The 11,222-nt window shown below is 47.6% G+C and overlaps 1 protein-coding gene across 5 annotated transcripts in view; it reads right to left on the bottom strand.

Annotated features, from left to right (window-relative positions):
• The window catches only part of LOC133381678 (major histocompatibility complex class I-related gene protein-like), a 42,128-nt gene continuing 30,906 nt past the window's right edge, over window positions 1-11,222 (bottom strand). For 3 of the 5 annotated variants that reach the window (XM_061621048.1, XM_061621050.1, XM_061621051.1), the window contains exons 6-11: window positions 10,099-10,374; window positions 7,325-7,600; window positions 6,041-6,325; window positions 1,827-1,916; window positions 1,366-1,401; window positions 1-483 (exon numbers count right to left, since the gene is read on the bottom strand). In XM_061621048.1, the coding sequence (XP_061477032.1) occupies window positions 452-483; window positions 1,366-1,401; window positions 1,827-1,916; window positions 6,041-6,325; window positions 7,325-7,600; window positions 10,099-10,374 (995 nt within the window). In that variant the 3' untranslated portion in view covers window positions 1-451. The remainder of the gene's footprint in view (window positions 484-1,365; window positions 1,402-1,826; window positions 1,917-6,040; window positions 6,326-7,324; window positions 7,601-10,098; window positions 10,375-11,222) is intronic. The other 2 variants (XM_061621049.1, XM_061621052.1) reach the window with 2 other exon arrangements.

Below are 11,222 nucleotides of genomic sequence, written 5' to 3'. Positions count from 1 at the left end.
ACGAACAACAAGAATAAAAACAATCCATATACATCAACATAATCAAATTTTAAGCTAAAAAACCATTCATTAATTCCGAACATAAGTTAATCTGTCCCAATCTTGTAGGCCTGCCTGAACAGCCAGGTCTTCAAGGCTCGGCGATAGCTGGACAGGGAGGGAGCATGTCTGAGATCGAAAGGGAGAGAGTTCCAGAGGGTGGGGGCCACAACAGAAAATGCCCTCTCTCTGGTCCATACCAGCCTAGCTGTTCTCACCAGTGGGACCGAGAGAAGGTCTTGCGAGGCTGATCTCGTCAGGCGGCACAATCGGTGATTCTGGAGGTGTTCCTCCAGATATAGGTATAAGTAGGTATAAGGCAGCTCCCTATGGTCCTATGGAACGATATTATGGGCTAGCAGAAGTTCTGAAGGGGCACGGATGATTCAGGACAAACTGTCCAGCACACCACTTAGTCCTCCGGCGCTCCAACAGAATATTTTGCTACAGAAACAAAAAACAAAAGATAATGGTCAGTGTGAGGTCCTTAAGAGTCAACTGGAAGGATCTGAGAGGCCATCTAGTCCAGCCCCCTGTTGTGAGGTCGGGTCCCATAAACATCCATCGGCCCATGAAGGTTTAAGCCCCACATCCTGGATCAAAGGATGCTACGAACAAGGAAGAAGAAAATGTGAGACAGAGAGGAGCCTGTGGAGGAAACAGCCCCAAATGAGTAAGGGACTCGAGTCAAGGAGCAGAGCGCCACAGAAAAATCCCTTCCTGTCCGCCTCAATATGGCCTTCAGGAAGACCCTGAAACTGCAGCCAAGGGGAACAGAGGAAGAAGAGTCCAGAGGAGATGAAAGAAGGATGGATCAAATGGGCACAATGCAAGGAAACACCCAGGAAGGCAGAGATCTCCCTCCCCGACCCCTAAATGCGGCTTTCATATGGTGAAAGCAGCCAGCCACCATTCTTATTTGTTAACTTTTAACATGCTCAGAACAGGTTTCCGAGCAGTTCACAAAATACAAAAACCGAAATACACGACACTGAAAAATATAAAATATAGTCATCCTGCAGCAAAATCTCTCTCTCCTCTCCCTTCGCCTCCCCAGTGCTGCTTCTCAGAGCCCATCCCAGCCTGGCTCCTGTGCATTTATGGTTTGGGCTACAGGAGTCTCTGCACAGACATGAGGAGCAGGCTGGCTGCATGTGCTGCAAAGACTCCCCTTTCCCAGAACATGTCAGGTGGGAAGAGCGAGTTGGCACAATTCCTCTGCAGCAGCTTCAGGGACAGCCTGCCTGGGCACAGCCCCCCCTCTGCCCACCTCAGAGAGCTGTGCTGTGCAGGAGAACCAACCATTTCCAAAAGGTGGTCACTCACCTGAAGTTCCTGTGCAGCCTCCACGTTGCTGTTTTCCTGCCCAGGCAGAAGCAGAGCATTGGAAGTGGAAATGACCTCCAAGGAGACCCCTCAACCCAATCCCAGCCCCCTTGGCCTCAGGGAGGGGTCAAAAACATTAAACCTTCCCCAGCAGAGGCTTCATCAGCCTTTGTTTTTATCAGCCTCCAGGAAACAAGATTCCCTGCCCCCCCCCGAAAAAAATATGGGAAGTTTATCTTGCAGGAAGGGAGTCTTTGTGGGGATGCATTTACCATCACTTTCTACATCCCTTTAGTCTTGGTACAAAAATGACACTCACAGAGTGTTTCTGGGCACATCCAGGGGAGGAGTTAGTGGGATACCCCCTAATTTGGGGGGGGGGATCAGCCAGCAAATCCCAGGTACATCCTACAACAGTATGATCTGTCGCCCTCCCCAATGCATTCACAGTTTATACTTACTGATGTACACAATGATCCCAGATAATACCAGCAGTATCACGACAGCAGGCACAACCCCCAAGATGCTCCTCAGATGGGATCTCTTTAAGGCTGAAATATGGGAAAGAGTAAAATGATTACTAGGAACCCACAACGAATATTCCCCTTTTATAAGGAAGGCCTGTATGCATCCTTGAGAAAATCAGGTGGATAACCAGAACAGACACCCCATAACAGAGTAAAGAGGCCCCAAATATCCCTGTAGAGGGAGTGTGGGGAGGGTGGTTGTCTCTTCCCATGGGGGAAGAGCTCCCTCTTCCTACCACACATGCCTCCCTTTAACGGCTCAACCACCCCTCACCACCCATCTACACCCATCTACACACACACACAGCTCACGCTACCTTCACTTAAAGCACTCACAACACTCAAAGCAAATCAACTGGAACTCCAACTCAAACCCACTCTGTGACATCATAAAGACTCGGCCTCTCACACCAAATGACATCACCAGACATTCAGGGAACACTCTGCTCGCTGCTTGGAGACCCTGCCTCCCTGCAGACACTTTTTGTCATTGATCTTAATGATATTCACATGCTTTCGTGATTCTTATTTTCATTATTGTATTGAGATACAGAGAGGAAGAAAATAAAAACAAACAAGAACATATTTAGCCCCACAAAAATTGCTATGTTAGAAAACTTCTGTGCCCCCCACCCAGACACTCACACCAGCTACCACAAAGCGGCAGTGGGGGACTGATTTTAAAGGAGAAAAAGCCGAGAGTCATGATACACATAACCTGGACTTCAGGAAAGCCCATTTTAATAAACTCAGAACAATGGTAAGGAAGGTTCCGTGGCAGGTGACCCTAACAAGAAAAAGAGTCCAAGATGGGGGGGAGTTTCTAAAGGTGGACATTCTAAAGGCACAATGGCAAACACTTCATCAAAGAAAAAAGGGGGAAGACAGTAGAAGAAGCCAATGTGGCTTCACAGAAAGCTTAGAGATGACCTGAAAACAAAAAAGGACACATACAGGAAGTGGAAGGAAGACCAGGCCACAGAGTACAGGCAGGTAGCACGGAATTGCAGGGATGGCATCAGGAAGGCTAAAGCTGAGGATGAGCTGAGGTTAGCGAGAGATGCAAAAAGCAACAAATTGCTTCCTTCAGGTACATAGCTGAAGAACTCTCAGAACTACTGTCTATTATCTTTATGAAATCGTGGAGGACTGGTGAAATGTTGGATGATTGGAGAAGGGCTAATGTTGCACCTATCTTCATAAAGGGGAAAAAGGAGGAACCTGGGAACTACAGACCAGTCAATCTGACATCGATCCCTGGGAAAATTCTGGAGCAGATTATAAAGCAGACAATCTGTAAGCACCTTGAAAACAATGCAGTGATTACTAGAAGCCAACATGGATTTATCAAGAACAAATCCTGCCAGACTAATCTTATCTCATGTTTTGATTGAGTACAGAGGTAGACTGTGGGAATGCTGTGCACATAATATATCTCGACTTCAGCAAAGCTTTTGACAAAGTGCCCCATCATATTCTGATTAGCAGAAAGCAGAGAGTAGGAATAAACGGACAGTTCTCCCAATGGAGGGCTGTAGAAAGTGGAGTCCCTCAAGGATCGGTATTGGGACCTGTACTTTTCAACTTGGAAAAGGTTCAGAAGAGGGCAACCAGAATGATCAAGGGGATGGAGCGACTCCCTTATGAGGAAAGGTTGCAGCATTTGGGGCTTTTTAGTTTAGAGAAAAGGCGGGTCAGAGGAGACATGATAGAAGTGTATAAAATTATGCATGGCATTGAGAAAGTGGATAGAGAAAAGTTCTTCTCCCTCTCTCATAATACTAGAACTCGTGGACATTCAAAGAAGCTGAATGTTGGAAGATTCAGGACAGACAAAAGGAAGTACTTCTTTACTCAGCGCATAGTCAAACTATGGAATTTGCTCCCACAAGATGCAGTAATGGCCACCAGCTTGGATGGCTTTAAAAGAAGATTAGACAAATTCATGGAGGACAGGGCTATCAATGGCTACTAGCCATGATGGCTGTGCTCTGCCACCCTAGTCAGAGGCAGCATGCTTCTGAAAACCAGTTGCCGGAAGCCTCAGGAGGGGAGAGTGTTCTTTCACTCGGGTCCTGCTTGCGGGCTTCCCCCAGGCACCTGGTTGGCCACTGTGAGAACAGGATGCTGGACTAGATGGGCCACTGGCCTGATCCAGCAGGCTCTTCTTATGTTCTTAAATTAGCTAAATGTGGGCTGAATGGAACAACTATCAGGTGGATTCACAGTTGGTTACAGAATCATACTCAAAGAGTGCTTATCAATGATTCCTTTTCAAACTGGGGGGGGCAGTAATGAGCAGGGTTCCATAGGGCTTGCCCCAAAGCTAGTGCTATTCAACATTTTTATTAATGACGTGGATAAGGAGGTGCTCAAAATGCTTATGAAATTTGCAAATGATACTATATTGGGAGGGATAGCTAATATCCTGGAAGACAGAAACAAAATTTAAAGGGATCTTGATAAGCTGGAACATTGGACTGAAAACAACAGCATGAAATTTAAGCGGGATATGTGCAAAGTTCTACACCTAGGAAAAATAAACCAAATGCAGAGTTATAAGATGGGAGATACTTGGCTCAGCAAGTCTACATATGAGAAGGATCTTGGGATTGTAGTTGATCACAAGCTGAATATGAGCCAACAGTGCAATGTGGCTGCAAAAAAGGCAAATGCTATTTTAGGCAGCATTAACAGAAGTATAGTTTACAAATCATGTCAAGAATTTGTTCCCCTCTATTCGTCACTGGTTAGGACTCATCTTGATTACTACGTTCAGTTCTGGACACCACACTTTAAGAAGGATGCAGACAAACTGGAATGAGTTCAGAGGAGGGCAACAAGGATGATCAGGAGAGTGGAAGCAAAGCCCCATGAGGAAAGACTGAAAGAACTGGGCATCTTTAGCCTTGGGAACTGAAGACTGGAGATATGATAGCAGTCCTCAAGTACTTGAAAGGTTGTCACATAGAGGAGGGCCAGGATCTCTTCTCTATCATCTGAGAGTGCAGGACATCGAATAATGGGCTCATGTTGCAGGAAGACAGATTTCAAGTGCACATCAGGAAAAACTTCCTAACTGTTAGAGGGGTCTGACAATGCAATCAATGACCTCGAGAGGTGGTGGGCTCTCCAACACTGGGGTCATTCAAGAGATAGCTGGTCAGTCATCTGTTGGGAATTCTTTAATTTGGATTCCTGCATTGAGCAGGGGTTGGACTCAATGGTGTCATAGGCCCCTTCCAACTCTACAACGCTATGATTCTATGACTGGCTTCACTCAAACCCATCGCTTTTCTCAAAGGAGAGACCTGCAGTCTCCAAAGACTGAGGCTACATATACATTATACATGTAAAACATGTTCCTCCCCAATAATCTTGGGAACTTCAATTTTTTAAGGGTGCTGGAAATGATAGCTCTGTGAAGGGTAAACTACAGTTCTCAGGACTCTTTTTTGTGTGGGGGAGAAAGTGTTTCAAATGCATGGCATGTACACAACTCCAGTCTTTCTCTGGAGGAAGATGTAGCCTCTCTGACCAGAGACATACCATGTTTCTCAGTGGGTAGACCTGGAGTTTGGGGAGGGGGCTTGACTCTTTCCATGGCCGAAGGAATGAGATGACAGGGCAAAGCAGGGCCTGCTCTGCACTGGCCCCAATACCACAGAGTATTCTCTTAAAGAAGGATCTCCAGAGCCTGGCATCGCAGGCCTGTAGCGGCGCTTGAAAATATCCCTACATAAAAAGGCCTTGAGTGACCCTCAAACATTGATTTTCTTTGTGTTCAAGTGTATTTTTCATTCTGTTGATTAACTGCTCGTACAACTTTTACAAAATATTTTCTGGTATACTCATACCAGAGCTATAAACTGGGGCACCATAAAGTGGATCTGCTGTCCCTTCCAGAAGTAACGTTTCCCACCCCAATAGTTTTGGTGTCCCCCTCCTCCAACTTTTCACCCGCTCTGCATCCTAAAACACAACCCGTTCCCTATTGGGTGTCGTCACTGTAACCGATGCTGCTGCTGCAGGGTCTCTTCCTGGAGTCTCTCTTTCCTCCCTGGATGAAAATTCTCCCTGAAGAACTGCCACATGCATGCCACTCTCCCAGCTAGCCAGCCAGCCCTCTGTCCCCCCCAGCCTCTCACCAGGCTCCCTGAAAGCCACATCTAGAGGCTCCAGAAGACCATCATGCTCTATGTGGCACCAGTAGTGGTCCTTGTCCTCGGGGTCTATCCGGATGCTGAGCCAGGCGTAGTACGTCCCGTCTGAGTTGGGTGCCACATCCCTGCGGAAGGTCTCCTGCTCCAAGACCTTCCTGTCCTTCCTCCAGGTGGTGTCGATCTCCTTGGGGTAGAAGCCGTAGGCCTGGCAGATGAGAGTTTCCAGCCCATCATGACCTGCCATGAGTGTAACTTTCACCGTTGGAGGGTCTGTAAAAATGGCAATGTTGGCATTAAAATGCATAATATGAGCACTTTTCCAGTGGCTGGCAGGGTGGGTGCTCCCCTTTAATGTTAGGAAGGGAGCCTCTGCAGCTAACGAATCCCAACATCCAGGTTGGAGGCTGGAAATCCTAAAGCAGGGCCTGATGTTGCAAATGTGGGTCTGGTCATTGCCTGGATGGGAGACCACCTGACGAACACCCTCCCCCACCCCAGATGCTGATGGGAGGAAGGCCAGCTGTCAATATCATACAGGTAGCCCCTTTCAGCCTGAGGGCCACATTCTCTTCGGGGCAACCTTCCATGGCCACAAGCCAGAGACGGGCGGGGCAGAGGTGGAAGTGGGCGGAGCCACAAACTCCAATTTTATCTTTGTACTTCCTGTACACCCACAAATGGGTATTTAGAAGAGAGACATTATCAGAGTTTCAAGGGCACATTCCAGCCAGACGGACATACTCAAGGGGGATATGAAGTAGGGGAGCAGGGAGAGTCCTGAGGGCCAGAAAGAGAGGCTTAGGGGCCCCCAGGCTCCTCCAGCATCTTGTTGCGCTGAAATTGTGCCTCAGTCAGCAGCAACTGGCATTGTTGCATCTGCACAACTGGGTTCAGATCTCTCTAAAGGGGAGTTCACTTTGCAAGGAGGACCAAAGCTTGTTCTTCACTCCAGGGTCTCCGATGCTTATAATTGCTCCTCTTGCGTGCAGGAAGCTCGATCCTCAGCATCCTCACGCAGGGCTGGGAACACTGAGTCCCAGTCAGTGTAGACCTAGGGTTGCCAACATGCTGTATTTTAATTATATGTGGGGTTTATAGTTGATATTATAGTGATAAACTGCTTAGAAGCAATTCAGCAGTTAAGCAGTATCTAAAGGAAATAATAATAATAATAATAATAATAATAATAATAATGGGAGTTGGAATCCAACAACTGCTGGAGGGGTTAGAGGGAGATGAGAGTTAAGCATGCAAGAACTAACCCCTCACCTTTCCTCTGCAGCTCCTCCTTTTCACACTCCAAGAGTTTCGGCAGCCAATCAGGGCACTCCTCCTCCAGGTAGAACTTCAAATGACGAGACCAACCCACGTCAACCTCCCACTTCCGCTTGGTAAACTGGGCCGGCACATCTGCTGCCGTCCGGGTGAGCGTCTCCTTGTCGAAGCTGAGGAAGTCCTTCCCGTCGTAGCCGTACTGGCAATAACCTTCTCTCCGGCCGTCTTCGTGGATCTCGCAGCCACACGCCAACTGCCAAGTGTGAAAGCCTGCAAAAGAGAGACTCATCAGGACCACAGCAGGGTCAGGCCCACTCCTCGCCTCCAAAGGCTGGTCCATGTTTTGCAGAGCAGGCCTCTGTGAATGCTCCCCACACCTTCTAGATGAGAGAACTTATATTGGTTGGAAGGTCAGAATGTAGGAAGCGGCCTTCTGCCTGGTCAGGCCATTGGTCCATCTAGCTTGGTATTGTCTATGCTGACCGACAATGGCTCTGGAGGGTTCTTGACAAGGAGTCCCTCTCTAACTAGGGACTGAACCTCGGACCTCTTACATGTTCTACCACTGACTTTTGACATCTCCTCCCCACCCCAATATAGGGGCACCGAGTTACCCAGCAAAGGATGAAAAGGGCAGAGTCCATGGGTCCATCTCACATGCTGCCATGTTCAGAAGGGCAGCCATCCACTCCGTTTGGCACCGCCACCTCCGAAAGGGAGGTGGAGATCTGATCTGATCCGCCACTGCCCTCAACAAGTCCCCCTCGTGACCTGACCCACCCTCCAGCAAATGGGTCAAATGATCTTATTTTTTGATTGGGTAATCTCCCGATCTGTGGGAATAATATTGTTGCACACCACCTCGATCCACAAGCAGTGAGAGATCTCCAGGGGTCCCTGTGCTCACCCAGGGTTTGGTTTCCTTGGAAAGAAGGTCAGCGGAGATGGTGGTGTCTTTATGAAATACGGTCTATTTATTTACACACATTCCAACCTGAGCTTAAGATGGAGGGGTTCAAAGCATCAGCAGTCGAAAAGAGCTTACATTTCCATCAGGCTTGCAGGAGATACCCCAAAGCCATGGTGCAGAGAGCCAGCATCTCTGCCTGCCTCCAGCTCCCAGCCTTTCCTCTGACTCAACCCAAAACACAAACCTCTCCTTGGCCCCAGGAGGGGGGGCTCTCTTGAAGAGTTTCAGTAACAAAGGGATCTCCCTGGCCCAGTTAATGCACACTTGATAGGGCCATTAACTCACCTGGCCACTGTATTAAACAAACAAAGGGGATTCATCTGACCAGTAAAGCGGGTTTCTTCACTGCAGGACCCAACTCCAGGTGCAGGGTTTCAAATCAGAGTCTAGAAGGGGGCTCATAGAAATCATCCATCTCAACCCCAAAACTATGACAATATTAAAGCACATTTTATGGGCTTTTTTGTTTTGTTTTTCTGCATGGGTGGCAACGTTTCACTGGGTACTGTCTCTCGCCATACCCACTACTTCCACTGTGCTTCCTTCAGTAGAAAAGAATGGATACACCCTGCCTTTTCCACTGGTTGTTGCAAAAGGCACATTTGCAATTTAAAAACAGCTCTTTTATGCCAAACTGCTCTTGCATAAAACATTTGTATTAAAAATTTAAATTGCCCTTTGAAATATAGGAAGCAGCCTTGTACTGAGTCAGACCCTTGGCCCACCTAGCTCCATACTGTCTGCACTGACCGGCAGCTGCTCTCCAAGGTTTCAGGGAGGAGACTCTCCCAGCTCTACCTGGAGATGCTCTGCCACTGAGCTACATGTCACCAAATTCTCCCAAGCTACACAGGAAGTGGATTGGGCTGTGAAAGACCAACCCAGATTGTGTTTGCATTTTGACAAATTTGTAGGCCAGTACAAGATCTCACAGAGGAGGTCAGGCCTCCTGCTCCCCTGGTGCATTCACTATAGCTGCCCAATTTCCCTGCTTTTTAAAGTCTGGTAGAAATATCTGTGGGCTAGAGGTACATTTTTAAACCGCATGTTTTTTCCCTATTAGTGAATATGATTTTTTTGGACTGCTCTTTTGTGCAAACCTGGTAAATTGAAATATTTTATTTCAAAAATAAATATGAAGAAGCACATGGACTGGTAAGCACCTGCCTGTGTGCATGCCCACAATGGACACAAGGTTTACAGAACTTATGGTGGGTGGCAAAGTACTAATTGCGGGGAAGGGACAACAGCACACAGTGCGAATCCATCCCACCAAGCACCACCCACTAGTGTGGACAGGAAACATCAAGGTAGATTCTGGAGGCATAAAGCTGAGATCTCTCATGTATGGAGGAAGGGACACATCTCTCATCTGTGGAGGAAGACCACACAAATGTGCACGTGGAAAGAGTGACCCACGTATGCATTAGCACCCTAGCGTGGACACAGCCTCATAGAAGGAAGCTTTAAAAAGGAAGAACTGACTTATTTATGGGGGGACTTAATATATTGTGGCTTCCGAATCGCATGAAAATGGTTTCAGATGGTATCAGAACAGCACCAAACTCTGGTGATAATATTAATGATTTAGAACGCTTCTGATTTATGCTGGAAATGCAGAAAAGCAAGAGGGCCTTCTTACGCTAATCCTCATGCTAAACATTCTTGGAAGCAAATGCGGAACACGGTTAATGTTATGTTGGAAGTCTCTACCCCCAATTTGTCCAATTAGAAACATTATGCCCCTAGGATGAGGATGTGGGGAGGGGAACACGTTCCTGCCCTGCCCATTGCTCACCTCTGGTCTGGTTGTAGTGTTTTTGCAGATTCACCAGGTCCCTTCTGAACCTCTGCTCGCTGCTCTGAAATCTCCAAGTGTTTATATCCCAGAACTGAGGATAGTACTTCTCCACATTCTTCATCCATGAGATGCGAGGCTGGGCCCGCCTCGTCTGGCTGTCGTAGTAAGTAGCGAGCTGGCCATCCACATACATTACCCCACTGAACTGGACCAGTCCTTGGCTGGGCTCCCACAATGCACTGTACATGCCATCCATGGAATGAGATGAGGAACCTGCAAGGGAAAAAAAGGGGGGCAGAGTTAGAGGGGCACATGGGCACACCCCAAACGAGCCTAGGAACTCTCTGTGTAACATCATCCTGCACCTCCACAGAAGCAGAAAGAGAGTCCTTTGCCCTGATATCAGATCAACCCACCCTCAGCAGCTCCTGATAAGTTCTGTCAAAAAAGAAGTCTGGGTTGCCCCAGGCCCCAAAACCCTAATATGGACAGTTTGGGAACTTTCTTCCAGTTGCTTTGTGCTCCTTGCAGACAAGAGGGGATCTGTCTGCCTGCCTCTCTCTCCTTCTCTCTTTCCCCCTCCCAAGCAGCAGAATTTGGTTCCCCATTCAAGATGGAACCGCCGCCTGCAGAAGGAGCCACGCTTTACACACCTCTCCCCAAAGAAGCTGTGGACTACCCACCCTCTCGGCAGCCCCATTTTCCTCACGGTGCTTCTATGCCATTATTATTTTATTGATAATAATATCCAAGCTAATACCTTGGAAGACAGGAACAAAATGCAAAGGGAACTTGAGAGGCTAGAGCATTGGGCTGAAAACCACAGAATGCAATTCAACAGGGATAAATGCAAAGTTCTACACTTAGGAAAAAGAAACCAAATGCAGTTATAAGATGGGGGATAGATACTTGGCTCAGCAATACGACATGCAAGAAGGATCTTGGGGTTGTTGTTGATCACAAGCTGAACATGAGCCAACAGTGTGATGTGGCTGCAAAAAAGGCAAATGCTATGTTAGGCTGCATTAGCAGTCGTTTCCAAATCTTGGGAAGTATTGGTTCCCCTCTATTGGCACTGGTTAGGCCTCACCTTGAGTACTGCCTCCACTTCTGAACATCAC

This window comes from Rhineura floridana, chromosome 3 (genome assembly GCF_030035675.1).
Source record: "Rhineura floridana isolate rRhiFlo1 chromosome 3, rRhiFlo1.hap2, whole genome shotgun sequence".
Classification (NCBI taxonomy): Eukaryota; Metazoa; Chordata; class Lepidosauria; order Squamata; family Rhineuridae; genus Rhineura; species Rhineura floridana.
Note: the sequence above shows the minus strand (reverse complement) of the source record. Positions and strands in the feature narration are given on the sequence as shown.